The sequence below is a fragment of the Varanus komodoensis genome, unplaced genomic scaffold, assembly GCF_004798865.1.
Source record: "Varanus komodoensis strain SLA01 unplaced genomic scaffold, ASM479886v1 scaffold113, whole genome shotgun sequence".
Classification (NCBI taxonomy): Eukaryota; Metazoa; Chordata; class Lepidosauria; order Squamata; family Varanidae; genus Varanus; species Varanus komodoensis.
In genome coordinates, this window is record NW_025335325.1 from 591,624 (window position 1) to 609,405 (window position 17,782).

The window sequence follows — 17,782 nt, forward strand, 5'->3', positions numbered from 1 at the left end:
ATGGGTAGTGGGATGTTATTTCTCTTTAATCAATAGGCACCAATAAAAATGGAGGGGAAGCCATGAAAGGAACTGAAAGGAAACAGAACTGCCCTTTCACTGCACTTTATAGAAAATCTGGAAGTTAAAACAAAAGCAAGAACTGTAAAGGATTTCTTTATACATAGGTTGGGAAGACCAAAGAGACAGAAACGCGGATTTCAGAAATGTCTGTAACACCTCCTAATAACTTTAGCCTCAAAGTCTGTGTGGCCCAGCAGAGGTGACAAACCAGACGTTTTTGGCAAGACGTGAGCACAATACCACCTCGCTCACATTCCCCAGTGTACTGCCACTATTACCGTAGCTTATGGATGGCCATCAAGACCACTTGCCATTGATAATGTTCTCCTCCATCCTGTATGCTGGGGTGCAGAATCTCCTTCAGTCCATGGGCCACACTCTCAGGGTCCTTGTTGCAGTGGGAAGTGGAGGGAATGGCCCCACCTACCTGAAAATTCCAGCTTCAAGCTCCCCTTGCCAGTAACTAAGGCTTAAGAAGTGCATTTTAACCTCTTAGAATGGAACAGAAACTGCACAGGAGCCAGGAGAGTGCCAAATGATGGGTGGTGATAGAAAATGGTTTGACCAGGGCCAGGGGACATAGCTATCTGTGGACCCAAGCCTGGGACCCCCAGGTGGCTGGAGATGGTCCCCAGACCTGAGGACCTGCACCCTGCTACATGCCCTGGGAAAGCCCACCATTGGACAGTAGGAAGCCCGTTCCATCATAATGTCCTGCCATTTCTTGGCATTGCACTAACCACCATTTTCTGAAAGGGTAGTCTCGTTACGGGAAGTGCTTCCAGAGGGATGAATGCAGAAGACCATGCCAACAGAATTTTAAAATGTCTTTACATAATCTTAACTAGAGGCTTAGTAGCATTAGGCTACCACAAATTTTCCAGAGTGAGGGGATCTCTTTGGCACCAAGAGGAAGAAATTTAGATAAGTCCTTTTTACATGGAGCAAACATGGAAGGCTCAGTTTACTTCAGAACCCAGCAGGTTTGTGGACTGGCCCTTGAGGTGGATGACCATGGCCAGGTTGCCATGGCTCCTTCCTCATGGTCTTCTGTGCAGAGACAGAGTTTCAGTGCCCAGGAATCTCTCTGGTGTCATTTCATGGTCTGTGGAACTGGGACGCCGATGGATTAAAAAGTTTGCTGCACCAAAACTTGCACCAAAAGACAGCAGGCCTGTCCTGGCCTGTCCTTGCCTGCTTTTGGCCCACATCCTTCAGCGAGCAGGGATGAAAACAGTAGTTGCCAGAGGTTTCTTAGGTGCTGGCCATCTCCTGTTGACCATCAGCCTCTGTGTTTGTCATATTCACTCACCATCCGCTTGATATGGAAAAGTTTGTTCCTCAGGGACTTGCTCTCCATCTTCTTGCTCTGGTAGTCAGGTGTCTGGCACAAGAGGGAAGAGGAAACGAGGGAGAGGGGAGAAAAATGGGTTGGGACATGGAGCGTATCTATTCACAGCATATCTATTGGTGCCACACTGTTGATGCTGGTGGAAGGGCCATGGTTCTGCCATGCAGAAAGCCCTGGGTTCAATCAGCAGAAAACTTGGGAGGTCTGGGGGAAGTTCAGTCCCTGCCTGGCCAGTGCCATATGGAGCAATGGGCTGTAAGGACAGAAGGCTGCCCCTTGATGAGGAATCATGAGGACCAGAAGCTTATTAGCTTTTTGAGAAAGGGCCAGAGCACAACAGCAGAGCCCTTGCTATGGCTGAGGAAGGCCCTGGATCCCATTCCTGGCACCTCCAGAGACCCTGGTCTGGGAGCCTCAGCAGCTTTTCTGCCAGGATGCGTTAAGCAGGACCATGCCAAGCCCAGTTATGGACTTCAACCTGCAGTGACCAGCAATGCTGAGATGCTCTTCCCCCCGCCCCTCATGCAGACAGTCTGCAGCTCACTGGGCCTCTGGTCTGGTTCAGCGCAAGGCTGTTAGGATTTAAGCTGGCCCTTTCTCAAAGGCCCCACACAGCATGTGTCTGCCGCCACTGTCTCCAGGGAGGGCTGGGAAAGAGCCTTCTCCTTGGAGATCCCTGGAGGAAGGCTGGCAGGCAGAACTGACCAGCCATGCCACGTCTGGAGCCTGCACCCAGGGTTCCGGGACAGCGTGCCGGCCAGGGATGCCACCATGCATGCAGCTGAGAATGATGGGGAGATGGCCAAAGCCACCAGGTGCAGGCTGGTAACGTGGGTTCTAAAAGCAGGTGGGACAAGAGTAACATGTTCCCACAGGACAGAAACCTTATTTCTGGAAACAGATGCCACCCCGCCTGATTCCTGAAAAGGCACGGATGGGCTTTTTGTGTGCACATCTGGATATGCAATTGTCCCAAGAATGCTCAGTTGCAACTCTCAGCATCGCAGGCACAGGCTGGCTGGAGCTGATGGGAAATGGAACTCCTGGGGCCACATGTAACCTGCCCCCCACTCGAAGAATCTGCAGAAAGAGGGTTACTCACTCGTTTTAAGTCCTTCAGCCGGTTGTACTCTTTTGCCACCCCCTGCAGGAGAAAATGGGGAGTTGCCATTGCCAAGGGAGCTGTCCATGGTGCTGCCCCCCCCCCCGCATTCAGCACCACCAATAGTTCCACTGCAGTTCAGACTGAAACCCGGAGCAGATACGCCTCTCCCCCGTCGTCAGCACCATCAGCCCCTCAGGGGTCTCCCTTGTGAGCTGCGGTGGCCCCCAAGGCCCACCTGGTACTGCAGGCTGCCCTCCACCAGGTGGTCCAGCTGCTTGCTAAGCTGATTGATCTGGTCGTTGATGCCATCCATCTCGGCACACAGCTGCTTGTAGTGTCTGAGGTCCGCATCAAACTCTTGCTTATACTTCTGGCGGTCCCCATCTGAAGTCAGGGGTGGGTACAAGCTATGGGGCAGAAGGCAGGAAAACCCAGAGGAGGAGCAGGTGAGAAACTTGCCGAGATGGTCCAGTGAAGGAAGGAAAGTGAGAGCCACTCTGGTGTAGTCAGCCTCAGGTACAGAGGCTCAGTGCCGTGGCTGCTGCCCCATGCCCCATGCCCCAGACCCACTTCCACAGAGAGGACAGCCTCTTCTACAGTGTCTACACCAATGCCAGGCAATGTCTGGGCCCACAAGTGACAGGAGATCAGGCTATGGGACCAGTTACATTCACCCTGGTAAGTGACCTCACCTGGTTGGAGGCCCGGGTCCTGGAAAGCTGGGGAACCTGGTGGGTAGTGCTAGAGAGCTAGGGTGGTGTTGTGGTAGAGGCCTGGGACTTTGGCCATCTGGGTTTGAGACCCTGCTTAGCAGGGGGCCAACTGGGTGACTCTGGGGCAGTCACAGACTCTCAGCCCAGCCTACCTCACAGAGTGGTTGTTGTGGGGATAAGTTTGAGAGCTGGAGGAACAGAATGATGTAAGCTGCTTTGAATTCTTTGTAAGAAAAAAAGGAGGGATATAAATTTAATAAATAAATAAAAAAGCACAGCAAAGCACACATGCTTTGATTTTTGAACACTGCCTTTTAAATTTTTAAGACAAAGATGTTGCATTCACACCTTCAGTCCATGGGCCAAAACTAGCCCACCAGAGCTCTTTATCCAGCCCTGCAGTGTTGACCAGTCAGCCAGCCCCCTTTCTTGGTCCTCAACCCTTTTCCCTAATCATGAGATCAAGGAGACCATTTGTTGGTTCCCTGGCTTTTGTGCAGGTTCCCTCACATTCTGGAAAGGTCAAGCCGTTTCTCCTAAGGACGGGATGAAGAGACTGAAGCTAAAATATGCCAACCTTCTTCTGCACTGAGTTTGGTCCTGGGGCGGAACAAGATGAAACCTCCCTTTGCATTGCCAAAGCAAGCAATGTAAACATGGGATGTACAACCCCTTCTTTTGTGGCTCTGCAGCCAGGTCTCTGCCCTCCATCCGTCTCCCACTTTCCATCCAACACAAGGCACTCCCAAGGCACCTCACCTGCTCCAGTCGTCCTGGTCCTTCTCATCACTGGACTCCATAGCGGTTGTGTAGTCAGTCTCGTACTGGGACTCTTCCAGCTCCGGGTTTCTCCTCCGCCTCCGTCCCCTGCGGGCAGAGGGCTTGCTAGGGGTCTCCCTGGCTTTCTGCTCCAAAGTGCTGGAACTGAATGTCTGGGCAGGCTTGTTGTTGGGGGCCGTGTACAAAGGTGGGCTGGAAGAAAGCATGGCACATGATTTCGGTTGCAGTGGCAGCAGATCAAAGGAAACTTGGGCAGGCAGACTATCTGAGAGGCCTCCATGAGTCAGTGGGAATGGCATGTCCAGGACCGTGAGATGTACTTGGGTCCCCCTGAGGAGGCACATGCCTGCCCCCACCAGACACAGGCAGTGGGTTTGCTCCAGCACAACGCTCACTTGGAAGACCTCAAGGCTGCATCAGGACAGGGGTGGGCATTTGGGCTGGCATGCAGCCACGCAGCTGCCCATGCAAGCCCATGAGCAGGAGAGCACCTGCCCATGACCCCTTGCAAGTGGCACAGGCTAGCAGATTGCTTCTAATCCTGAGTCAACAACCCGGAAGGCACTGAGTGCCTTCCCCTCTTCCTCCATGAATTTGCCCAGTGCCTTTTAAATCTGCCCGTGGGCAGCCGTCTCCATGCCACAAAAGTCTTATAAACAGTAGAGAGAAGCAACCCTCTTTTCCCCTGCACCATGCAACTCAAGACCGTGACACTGCCCCCCCCCCCCGCTCACCTCCTCTGCTCTTCTACATCATAGTAGCCATTCTGGGAGGTTCTGTAGTTGTAGGGGCTGGCTGGAGCATTAATGGGGCTCGTGGGCTTTTCCGAGTAAGCCAAGGTGGCCGTCTCATCGTGCGTGCTAGCTCTGTCTGCAACATTCTTCACCTGCAGAGGAGCAGAAAACAAGCCTGCTGGCACAACAGCATCCCCTGGGCACAATCAGGCAGTGGCTGCTGCAGGACGAAGGGCTGCTGCTCCCTGCACCAGGGGCGAGTGCCCAAAATAGGGTCACCAGGAAGAAAGGAGGAGCTAGTGGCATGCTCGGAGGAACAACCTGCTCATGTCCATAATCAGTTAAGAGACACACAAAGGGGCAACCTCCCAGTCCTGAAGGACACACGAGGACAAGGACAGAGCTTGCAAAGAAGCAAAAATTCCCAACCCTTAACCTTTGAGGTCACGTTTAGGCTGCTGTGGACAGGCACCACTGGGTTTTGTTGTCCAAACCCAGCCAGGATAACAAATGGTGGAGCTCCGCCCCATGTCACAGCCGAGCAGCAAAGCAGGTTGTTTGTGCTTAGCAAGCCGCGGCTAGTTGGTTGATTTCCTGCTAGTGGTCCAGGCCAGGGGATGAGGCCGGAAGCTGCTCTCCTTCCCAAGACCTGGGCGCTGTCAGCACCCTTCGAAATGTGCAAAGAGGAAGGAGTCCTGTGCCTCTCAGGCCACAAGCTGACTCCTTGCTGTTCCTACCAAACCACCACCTTGCAGCTGCACATGTTCTCTGTCACCAGGGAAACCTGCACATCCAGTCTCAGGATGTGCTCACACCGATGGCATTTCCTTGCCTCGGGAGAGCTGGGCTTGGCTGCTGATGGCTGCAGGAGGGCCTCTTTCTACAAAGAGCCTGGAAGGAAAAGAAGGAAGCGGTTTCTTCCTCCCACTTGCCTGCTCCAGAACACTTTGAAGTCCCAGCCTACACAAACAGCCTCCTGCAAATGCAAGCAGGAGCTGGCTACAGCTGGAGTCCAGGGCTGGACATCTGAGCACACCCATGCCCTGGTCAGCTGGACTGGTCGGCTTTTAAAGCCATCTCAGTAGGCAGTCATCACCACATCTTTCAGCAGTGAGTCCCATAGATTAACTGTTACTCACAGTAATAGAATTACTCATGGTACTTTTTTGATTACAAGTATGCCTTGCCCTCCCAGTGCCTGTGCACAGCTCAGAGCAGCCGACAACAGCTTACAAACATCCATCCTGTTAGGATGTTAATAATCAGGATAATAGGAAGGTGGGGATCATAGGCTGTGCGGGAAGGACAAGGCAATGCCTTTGAATTCCTGCACCATCTCCTTTGAGAATCTGCCAGCTCTGCAGCTCAGTTGGACCGCTGGGGCACCTCTCCTGCCTTGTTTCCTTCCCCATCCCTGCTCCTGTTTTCACAACAAAACACAGGATGCCCCTTGCAGCCCCTCTCTCACTGGGGGTCTCGTGGTGTCTGTGAGCAGCAAGGAGGTTTCCTGGTGCATGTAGCCAGTGGGCACAGAGCCAGAAGGAAGGGAAGAATTTTAAGGGGGGTGTTTCTTTCCCAGGAATATTACAATATTCCAACAGTGCCACAGGACACAGGCCTATTAGCACAGATCCAAATACACAGAAGTCACTTCACTGCCTCGGCACCTGGGGCTTTGTTAGGTACTGAAAATCTGGACTGCAGGAACAAAAATAAAAGCACCTCTGCCCCAAGTTTGCACCTGCTAATTTCCATATGCTCTAAAGTCTGTGTTCGTGTTTTATAAAAAGGATAGTTGTGCTGGACTGGAGGACATCTGATTTCTGGAAAAATCCTCAGGCAGAACAATTGAAGGGCTGGAGGAAAGCACATGTGGGCAATCCAGAGAATCTGGCACAACCGGGATCATTGGGGCCCCCAGACCTAGCTTTCCGCACGGGCCACTGGACACTGCTCTAGCCCTACCTCTGCTTGGCACTCAGAGCAGCATCCCATGCAGGAGGGGCAGACTTCTGGCTCAGGCAATCTCACATTTGTTTCCACTCAGTGGGCAAAGCTTGAGGGCCAGGATGCCTCTGGACACAGACACCACCCCAGGATTTGAACTCAGCACCAGAACTGATCTCCCACACCCTTCAGCTCAGCACCCACGCCTTTGTGCCCCCCAGTGCTCTGTTATATGGCAATGCTCTCTGGCTGCCGCTGCTGCCATCTGCCTGGGGTTCAGGAATCCATCCAGCCAGGGGGCAGTGGTTCCCAGCCACACTTCCTCTAGTGGAGTTGGCAACCTGTGCAGCCCACGGCATTTTGCTCGGTGCAGAATCAGTCCTGCTCTTCTTTCTGGGTGCCATGGAAGGCCTCCTCCAGGCAGCATGCCTCCACATGTGGCTGTAGCTTTTGAGGCCCTGCCCCCCAGGGAAACATGGCCATAAAGGAAACCAGAGTGTCCTGGAAGCAAGCAGCCGGGGGGGGGGGGGGGGGGGGGGACTGCCTCCCTCCTGCACACGCCTCCCTGACGTGGGCTCAGGCCAGGATCCCTCCAGAGCCTGCCTCTGGGAAATAGCTGAGTCAGATCCTTCCTCCCCCTGGAGCCTGCTGCTCCCAAGAGCAAGTTTGCCTCTGAGACCCATTTAGAAGTATTAAAAAGGGGCAAGACTGGATGCCCGAGCCCTTCCCAAAACGGGTACAGGGTACATTTGTTACGCAGGGAGCCCTGCGCTTTGTCAGGGAACACAACGAGCATTGGCACATGGAGGGTCGGTGCTCACTCACGGCGGAGGGGGTGCAATCGCTTACCCCATGGGGGTCAAACTCCTCTCATCCCCAAGGTCAGGTTCCCGGGGCTGCATTCCAGGGATGAGAAAAGGGGAGGTTGGTGGTGAAAGGATGGGCTGAAGGCAGAAGGGTTGGGGCTGCAGGAGCACAAATATTTGCCCCAGGAATGAAGCTTCAGGAGACTTTTAAAATGGGGTGAAGCTGCACAAGAGAGCCAGATTCAGCTGCCTCCCACGCATTCCACACCCCTAAGTTATGTGTTTCCACCAGAGCTTCTTGCTGCTGAAATGGCAACATGCAACATGCAAAGAATCCTCTTGCCCCAGTCTGCAGCTCCCAGGCCAAGAAGCAGGGATTGCAAAGGAGAGGCACGGCTGGTATTCCTTTCCCTCACTTTCTCTTTGCATAGGAAAAATAAAAGGATAATGCCAAATAGGGCTAATTGCAGAAAATGTGGATGCAAACCAGATGAGGTGCTGAAACGAGTGGGTAGATTCCTTGTGGCTTTGAATAAAGGCCTGATTTAATCTCCTGAAAATTAGCTAAGTGCCCAGTCCTCATGGTACCAAGGCAGGCCATCAGCCTATTCAGCTCAGCATTGTTGATGCTGCTTGGCAGAAGTGTCCCAGGGATTTAGAGACGAACATTTCCCAGGGCCACAAGACTTCCTACCCTGCTTTGCAGTCCTTTGTTGGACTGGACTGTGCCAAAAATCAAGAACCTCAGAGGGGCCTAAAATGAGGGCTGAGAGCCAGTGCCTTTGCCGTAGTGTGGGCTGCATTTCTCCTTAAACCAGAGATCTGTAGCTGGATGGGTCTGTGATTTTGCATCCTGCTCTTTTTCTAAGAGGCCAAGAAGGCATATGCAGAATCTTCCTCCTCCCTGCTTTATCCTCATGACAAGCACCCTGTGAGGTAGGCCAGACTAAGTATCAAGGTCTGACCCAAAGTCACCCAGCAGGTTTCATGCCCAAGTGGGGACCTGAACCCAAGCCTTCGTAATCCCAGACTGCCTGGAGTCCCCTGCAGAAAAAGAGACCGGGTTACATATGAAAAACGTAACTATGGAGGGCAGGGAGATGAAGGTCCGCTATCTTCTCTGTGGGTACAAATATGTACATACATGACAGTATGGGGACCTTTCAGGGTGCGCAGGTTCTGTCCCCCTCCCGCAATCGCAGTTCCAGGTTGCTGGCCGCAGCCCCATGAGGCTCCCGCCTGCCCAGTGCGGTCACCATCCGTCCTTCGTCCTCCTCGCAGAGAGCTGGCGAGCGAGGGGGCCATGGCACCCCCTGCCCCTCCATCTCACCACCGCTGTTCTTTGGCGTGAAAGGTGGGCAAAGCCGCAGAGGCCATGCCGAAGCGGGGGCCCAGGCGGCTCTTGCCAGTGCGCCCTGCTTTGGAGCGGGCCCTTGGTGGCTTCCTGACTAGCCAACCGCCGGCGCTGGGACTTGCCTGCCTCCCAGGCATGTGGCAAAAGGCAAGACCACCCTGCCCCAGCGCTCCAGAGCCCAGGCACGCTGTGGCGCGTGTGTGTCCCACAGAAATGACCAAAGGACTAAGGCGGGGGTGCAGAACCAAAGTCCACCCTTGTGGGATCCCCGAGGAGGTCACGTCCCTGCCACCAGCCCCTCCTTTTCTCCAGCCACCAATCAGTGACTCTTCAGATGTTGCACTAGTTTCTTCCCCAGATTTCCGGCTGGCAGGAAGCCCTTCGTTCAGGCTGAAGACGAGGGGAGACAGTGCCAGTTCCAGGGGGCAACCTGCCCAGCACACACTCACCCACTCCTCCACGTTGGGACCCTCTTGAAATGCGGGTGGCTGGTTCCAGTAAATGTTGTGCTTCCCAAACCTCCAGATTTTCTGCCGTGTCTTGTGAGCGAAGAAACAAATCAAGCAGAGGAGGATGACCAGCAGGAACCCACAGACGATCGCGATGGCCTGGTGGGGTGTGGGTGAGGGGCAGAAAATTAATAAGCTTCCACAGACAAGCTCTGTTGTCCAGTTCATTGCTGGGACCTTGATGCATGAGTCCAAGCACCGTTGACTTTTGAATCTCATGCATGTTGCATTCCTATCACGTGGAGAACTCTTTGTCCCACATGGACATGCAGTTGCACACACATGGCCATTGCAAACACCTGTTGGTTGTGGAGGATGGATACTTCTGGGAAGCAAAGCAGACACTCACTTTGCTTCTTCAGAGCCCTCTTTCCCCCTTTTCCTCAAAGCCCAGGAGAAGACTGAACAGGAATGTATCTGTTCTTGCTCACTCAAAGTATTTTTATTCTGTTCTTGGCAAATAACCCCTTTGCCACTGTGGGGTTGCAATCTAAAAAGACGCCACATGCAAGGAAAAGTGATGAGGCAGGAAGAGGAGGAAAAGCCAGTCTTTCAACTGGGCTGATGGAATGGCCTCATTGTCCCTGCACCTCTCAGTTCAGCCTGCTGGAATTGGTCACAAATCTGCTCTTGGTCCACAGTCATGGTAATAATAATAGCAGCAGCAGAAAGCATGCTGGTTTTTCGATTTGGAGACTGAGCATGCACTCCCACGCGTCCTCTTCAAAAATCTGAGCTACTTCTGTATGGCCAAATTTAAAAAGTGAACTTGCATTGCTTCCCTGAATTTTTCCCCCAGAGTGTCCCACCGCTAGTCCCTACTCCCTCTGTGCTTCTAATGTTGTTTTCTGCACATAGTTTTCATGAGCGTTGCTACTCTTTGTTTGCTTGGTTTTTTGCAAAGAGAGGGCATCCCGTCCCAGGATGGCCAGTCAGGAACTCCTTAGAGGGAGGGCAGCACAGTCGCTTTTGTTTGGTGATGACATCAGAAAGCTGACGCCTGAGACAACGACAACTTCTTTTGCTTCTTCTCATGTTTCAGTTGTAGGAATATGAGGTTGCCTCTAAGTGCATTCACTTGCATATGCAAACTGCATGGAGATCTGCGTCTCCTTGTGCCTCTTTAAGCAGCTGCTTCAGTCCTGTGCTCACGTCTGTAGCTCATATGAACGGCTTTCACGGACCTCTTCTCATCAGAGGGCCAAAAGTAGAACCCCCTGGATTTGCACATGCCATTGCCTTGGGATTGTGTGGATGTGCAGCATTAGTATTAAATGTTGCAGGAAGCCAGATCCCAGAGAGATGTTAGAAAAAACGTCATGACTGTTACAGTAGCACAGTAATGGAGCCAATGACTTGGGGGCAGGGGCGGAGGGGGGGAGTCATAGGCTCTCCCACTCTGGAGGCATTCAAGATGCAACTGGACAGCCATCCAAGAGGGCTGGTTTAACTGGGAGTCCTGATCTGAGCAGGGGGTTGGACCCAGTGGCCTTCTGGCCCCTTCCAACTCTACTATTCTGTGCTTCCATGAAACTATTTTCCTCCTTCCTTAATGTGTATCCTATGTGAACCTGTAAAAAATTACGGTGGCATGGCACTCCCATGGATTTTACATGGATAAGGTTTGCATTCAAAGGGTGGGGGGTTAAAGAGGAGTGGTTGGAGGGGGAAAGGAAGATGCCAAACACTGAAGGGACATGCTTAGAAGAGGTAAACCCATGGCTCCAAAATCTGTTGGCACAAACCCCACAAAAACCTACAGCTAGGCCTACTTGATGTTATTTCTTTAAAAGCGACCTTTAGGCCACCTTGAAGAGAAGGCAGTGCACAGCATCTGTGTGATTCATGTCCCAGCAGGGGCCACCCATGTGAGTTACTGGGCTTATCTTATCAGCCTAACTGGGTGGTTTCAGGTGTGCCAACAGCCTGACTGGTCATGAATGCGCTCCAATTGTTTTCTGTCCTACCCTGAAACCAGACCAGCGGATAAGGTCATTTTGCCACTCAACAAAGGTCTCCTGGTATTTGCTTTGTACCAATGTGGCTCTTTCTGATGTCAATGATACAGAAAATCAACAGAGACCAGAAGCGGTAGACGGAGAGTGCCAACTGGTCCCACCCAGGGCCGCTCCCTGAAGCGGCCAGCAGAATTTGCAAGGAAGGTTTCCTGGGGGTAACCAAGATAGGTGCAAAAGTTTAGACAGCAAATTCAATCCACAGTGGAGATTTCAAGGAACTTTGTGAACCTGGGAGGAAAGTCATATTGGTTGCTGGGGTGCTAGGCTCAGTTCCTGAGGGTGGAGCCTAAGAGGTCAGAGGTGGAGCCAGAAACAGAGGGCGGGGCCTTGAGCGACATGGGTGGGAGGATTTCAAAGCAGAAGCTTTCAAGCCAGGAAAAGTTTGGCCTGGTGCTTGTGCTCTGGGCTCATTCCCCCAAGTTCCTTTTTCCTTCCCCTGCTGATTTATTTATTTATTTATTTGGGATTCTTATATGCCAAATATGCCATATTCTTATATGATAGGGTCTGACCCTGTGCAGACATGGCAAATCTCAAGGGGGAACTTTAAAAAGCGGGCAGAGCTTGTGAGGGAGGGGTGGAACATGCAAAGGATGCCCTCTGGTCACGCCAAGGGAAAGGACTGCAGCTGAATGGCAGAGCGCTTGTTCTGCATGCAAAAGGCCTTGGCCTGGATCTGCAAGGTCTGCAACCCCAGGCAGACCTGGGAAGACCCTGCTGGAGACGCTGGACCAAAGCCCTAACCCCGTATAAAGGAGCTTTCTGTGTCCCTATTGATATCTGTTCCTCCTTCAGAACCATTAGGACAAGAAGCTTCCTTCATCTTTAGCCCCTCCCTGGAAGATCCCCCCCTTGGAAGCAGAAGGCCTCAGAGTCGCTTCCCAGTAAGACCTCTTGTTAGAAATATCAGCTGCAGACAGAGAAGACCCTTCTGTGAGTCTGAAAATGAAAGATAGACAGTCTAGAACCCTTCCTACTGCAGATCTTGAAATCCCGCATCTCTCTGGGCAGTTGGGGGGGTGCTGCTGGCACAGCAACCCCCAACTCCTGTGTTGCAATTTGCAGGTGTCCTGCCCCCGGCCCTCAGAGGTGCTCACCTTGGCCTCCCTTTTCTGTCCGCTGCTGAGACCCTGGTTCCCGCTCCTGTCAGGCCTCCCCCAGGACCAGCCTCCCTGGTCATATCAGCCACCCCCCGGGAAGGTGTGGCCGCCCTTACCTCCTGTGGGTCGACCATGCAGTAGTGGTACAGGTACTGGTTGAAGTAGGTCCCGCTGGAATATATCTGGTTGCACATGGCCAGCAGCGGGCTGGCGCTGTAGTAGTAGCTGCTCGACATCTGGGCCCGTGGGTTGACTCCCATGATGTAGACGATGGAGGCGATGAGCATGAGGAAGGCCAGGATTGCACAGACAATAATGGCCACCAGGTAGAACCGCCTGGAGCGGGAGCCACTGGACTTGGTGAGGCTGGTGACAGCCAGGGCCAGGAGGGCAACGAGGCAGAGCACCGCCATGGCAATCATGAAGCCGCCGGCTGAGCGTGGGTTTGTCACACCGTAGTAGCCGCCGTAGTAGCCGCCGTAGCCCGCGCCAAGGCCACCCCCGTAGTAGCCCATGCCCCCACTCAGGCCGCCCCCATAGTAGCCACCCATGCCACTGCCATATAGCCCGCCATAGCCATAGCCATACTCCCAGGCTAGGGTGGACGCCACGCAGGCAAAGATGGTCAGGCACAGGAGGACGCCGATGGCCTCCAGGATCTGCACCACCCTGGGTGGGGAGCTCCACTTGTAGAAATACTGGGGCGCGTCCTCGATGTAGTAGGAGCCGGGGACAGCCGAGTGGGCGTCACAGGCATAGTCCTCTCCAGGGGGGCTGTATTCACTGGGGGGGCTGTCATATGGCTTCTTGCTGCTGTACATCCTTCAAAGGGGTGGGGGCCGTCTGGAGGAGCTCACGGGGCCCTGGAACAGCAGCTGGAAGGCAACACAAAACAGCCACCTAAGTCTCTCCCAGAGGCACCCAGGGCCTGCTTCCTTCCGCCAGGCAGGGGCATGGCGTGGCACTTAAAAGGGCCCCAGGTTGCAAAGCCGCATAACATATGCAAATGCTAATATGTAGGTGCATCTACAGCTCCAAGCAGCCTCGTGGCTCAGCTTGTTTGCACCCTGACCGAGATCACCCTGAACAAGGGGAAGAACTTAAGGGCTGTGCAGAGGAAGTCTTTGTTGCAGCCTGGAAAGGCGAATCCATCCCTCCCCATCCACGGTCCCCCCTGAAAATGGCCCCCTACGTGGCAATTAGGACAAGGGAAAAACAACAGGAGCCTTCCGTTGGTCCCAGTGGATACTCCTCACTCGGGGAAATAGGTACAGGGCTGCGGGGAACAAATATCAGGCCCTGGGAATGAGATTTGGGCACGGGAATCAGGGCTGCGCCTTCTGGCAGAGGGATCTGGGGGCATCGGGGCACTGGCCGGGCCTGTGTGAAGACAGAAGGGAAGACTTCTGAGCATGTTTTAGGAGCATGGGTGGTGGGGGCTTTCGGTTTCCCTGGGAGCTGCCCTTGGTGAAGACAAGGCAGCGAAACTGATCAGGTGTCCTATCACACTTTGCTGGAGAGGGAGGAGGCTGAAGTATGGAGATGACAGCACCAGCCCCTGAAGTCTGGCCAAGAGAACAGGGAATTAAGGGGGAGTGGGGAGAACAGCCTGCAGGGATGTGAAATCCTGTCCCATAGAAGGAGGCACGGAACTCTTCCCGTTCACTCCTGAGAGCAGGGGATGAACCGGTGGGCAGGAATTCCTGGGAAGCAGCTCTCCAGGTTTCAGGCTGGGAGGAGCTTCCTCATCTCCAACAGAGGCGGCCTCGCAGGGGGGCGGCTGCGTCTGGCGCTGCACCCCGACTGGGGCTCCATGGCCTCTGAGTCCCTTCCAACTTCATGGCTGAGTTCAGACAACCTGGTAACCCAAGATCAAGGGTTGCAGAGCACAGGCGGTCACTTAATCAGGGATGGCAGCTGGAATGGCCCGAGGTGGACTGCCAGAGTCTTTGGGGGCTGAAGAGCGGGGTCGGAACAAACGACCTTCAGCAGGATGAGTCGGAAGCAGCCAAGCCCTGAAGGTTCCCCGTGAAAACCCAGGAGTAGCGCGCCCCACCTCCGTTCTTCTGTGCCCCCTGCGCAAGAGTGCGGTTCGCCCCCAGGGCGTCCTTTTCCTCGGGGCGTCTGGCTGCCGACCCTGCCGTGCCACATGGATCTGGCCTGGGGCTGGGCACTGTCCCCACGGCCTCTGTGCCGCTGTGCGCCTGGTATGCGTTTCCCAGTGCCTTTTGGAGCGCGGGCCAGCTGGCGTGCTTTCGCCTTGCAGCACATAAATTAATCATTCCGCGGTGTTTCCTTTCCTCTCGTTCCCGAGCTGCCTGGGAGCCCTGCAGGGGCACACAAGGCTTCCTCCCTGCCAAGGAGGGTCCGACAGGGTCGCCCCTGCCCGTGGACACACGTGCACTCCGTGTCCTTCCTCTGGTTCTCATCCTCCCCTCGCTGCTGCCTCCGCCTCCAAAAACAAGACCCTGCGACTCAGGAATCGTTTGTCTTGCTTTGCCCAATAGGGAGAGGACGAGGCAATGTGCGGAACTCAAGAGGCAGTGATGCGTAGTGGTGACAGCAATGGATCGGGCTTCATGCCCTCACTGGGCCACTAAGCTCACTGGGCAGCTTTTGCCATTACTGGCCTGAGCCCCTCGCAGCACTGAAGGCCAAGCAAGCTTTCCTCTGCCCTCTCCCTTCTTCCTTTTGCATCTTGCCTGTTAGATTGTGAACCTGTGAGTAAGGACTGGCTTTATCTTTGTTTATCATTGTATCTCCAGGGCCTAAAACATTTTAGGCCATGGGTCCTCAAACTACGGCCTGAGGGACACCATTTATCTGTCCCGTGTGCATGCTTGCTGCCTCCTCCTGCTGGCGGGGGGGCGGGGGCAGTGGCTTGCTCACTTGGAGATGGTTTTGGACTCGCTGGGAGGTCTCCCAGCGAGTGAGCCACTGCCGCACATGCCCAACGCCGCTTTGCACATGCCCGATGCCACCTCGCCGGCCGAGGCACCCCTGCCTCGCCGGCCTGTGCCAGGCTCCACCACCTTCAACTGATGAAAAAGTTTAAGGACCCCTGTTTTAGGCACTTTCTAAGCATTTCTCATGTTTAGTGGTAAGAGTGTGATAGTGGCAAGAGTACTTAGGAGATCAAGGCTCCAATCCCCACGTGGCCATGAAGCTCACAGACTTTGGACCACTCATTGTCTCTTGCCTTTGCCTCAGATTCCTTGCAGTAAATCAACAAGTAATGTTGTCTTTAACTCTCAGTCTGCCCTACTTTGCAGGGTTGTTGTGAGGGTAAAATGAAGAGGCAGGTGAATGTTCTTGCTACCTTCAGTTCCTGAGAGAGAGGCAGGATATAAATGTAAAAAGCAAAGAAAAGTACAACAACAACAATACTGTTATAAGACTGGCTGATAAAAGCGATTGTTGTGGTTGTTATTAACACATCAAATTAAATTATTATTTATTATTCTCTCTGCCCTGCACTAGTGGAAACTGAGATAAGACCAGTTTTCTTTGCATCTTGCCCCTGTGAGCTCCCTGCATCCTCCTGGCCAAGCCTTGAGTTTCCAAACTGCAACAAACATGTATGGAAAGGAGCCCGGAGAGCCTTGGGCTGGGGGCGCAGAGCGAGCTCTGCAGAACAATCCGTACATTTGTCCAATCTGCTGTGCAACGTCTTCTAGATAATTCCTGTTCCTGCTTGTGCACATGCCAAACTCCTGAGAGCTACACAGTTTTCTCAGTGTGAGTGCATACACTGCTGTCCTCTTCTTTAATAGTTGCTCACTGCTTTGCAGGCAAAACTCAATGCTCTATTTGGATTTTGACTCTAGTTTGGAGTTTTGTTGCTTGCTGTTAATTGATAGGAAACAAAAGAAAAAAGGGACGGATATAGTGTGGGGGTGGGTTAAAGGAAAGAAGAAGGAAGCAGGGGGAAACTTGGGAGGGTTGCAGTGGAAGACTGTGGCCCATCAAATCTTATTTTTTATTTTGCCATTCTTACATTCGTATTCCACTTAGTTGTTCCCCCCAGCAAGAAACTGCAGGCAGTGCATACAGGCCTCCTCTCCCTGTGAGGTAGGTTAGGCTCAGAGCGGGCGACAGGCCCAGTCACCTGAACAGCGCCAGGGCCGAGCGAGGAAGGAGGATCTTTCCAGCCCAGGGCATCCCTGAACTTCTGGGAAGCACTAGTGCCAACAGCGCCCTAAGAACGCCTTCCCCCATGCCAGACCTCATGGAGTCAAAGGCGGCTGGCTTCAGGAGGCCCTCGTGCCCAGATTCCCCAGGCGTCGCCGGAGGCCTGGTTTTAAAGATGCAACTAGAGCAAAGCTGTCTTCCACAGTGCCCCCAAATCCACCTCAGTCACAGCAGCCCTGCTAGGCCAGCACAGGGCTTGTGACATTCTTCACGGCCACATTTATTTCCTCCCTCTTCCCTCGCATGAGGAGCCCAACAAGCACGCTTGGCTCCTGCTCTCCTCCCGTGAAGTCTCACAACAGCTCTGCGAGGTAGGCGCTGCCTCGTCTTGCAGGCCGCACACCCTCAGTCTGGATCAGGCTCAGCAGATGCCTCCCCAGCAGTGAGCCGTGGCTTTCCTGCTCGGACAATTCTTTTCGCTCCCTGCCTGCCTCACTGAATTAGCAAAGCAATTCAGTGGGAAAACTCTGCCAAAATTCCCCAGGCGGCCATGAGGCACTCAGGCATAAAGGCCGCATCACAAGTCCGTTTCACAGCGCTTTCTGATGTCTGCGCAAACCTTACTTTGGGCTGAAATGCCACCTAAAGTGGGAAGCAGTCCAAGAAAACGTACGCTCAGACAGTATGTGCTTTTTTCCCCAGAGCGTGTGTTAACACTACATGGAAGCAAGCATGCATGCCATGGTAAAATGTTGTAGCAAACATATTTCAAAACACCACAGCAAGTGAGGTCTTCTCGCTCCAGCATGGTAACCCTTTCACCACACAAGTTCTTCATGAATGGGGCCAGACAGTTGCAGAAGCAGAAGTGAAAATAGTTTAAGCTTGCAAAATGCACACATCCAAAATTCACACAACACACTGAGCATTATTAATGGGCATGCACACATGTACATGCACACACACACACACACACACACACACACACACACACAGAGGCCCCGCAAAAGCAAGAAGGAATGTACATTCCTAGCAAGAGGGTGCACCCTATGCCTGTCTGGACAGAAAAAAAGTCCTATGGATCTAAGAATGCAATCCCGCATATGCCTACTCAGAAGCAGGGGTGCAGCCTTGCAAGGGTTCACCACAAGCAGCAACAAGTACCACAGAA

General features: G+C 53.4%; 1 protein-coding gene across 1 annotated transcript; it reads right to left on the minus strand.

Annotated features, from left to right (window-relative positions):
• Window positions 1-860: 860 nt before the first annotated feature.
• LOC123018684 (occludin-like) lies at window positions 861-13,301 on the minus strand. Its single transcript, XM_044420995.1, has 7 exons — window positions 12,597-13,301; window positions 9,303-9,461; window positions 4,747-4,898; window positions 3,992-4,204; window positions 2,755-2,926; window positions 2,517-2,558; window positions 861-1,447 (listed from the first exon to the last, which is right to left on the minus strand). The coding sequence occupies exons 1-7, from the start codon at window positions 13,299-13,301 to the stop codon at window positions 1,346-1,348; spliced, it is 1,545 nt and encodes a 514-aa protein (XP_044276930.1). The 3' UTR covers window positions 861-1,345.
• Window positions 13,302-17,782: the final 4,481 nt, after the last annotated feature.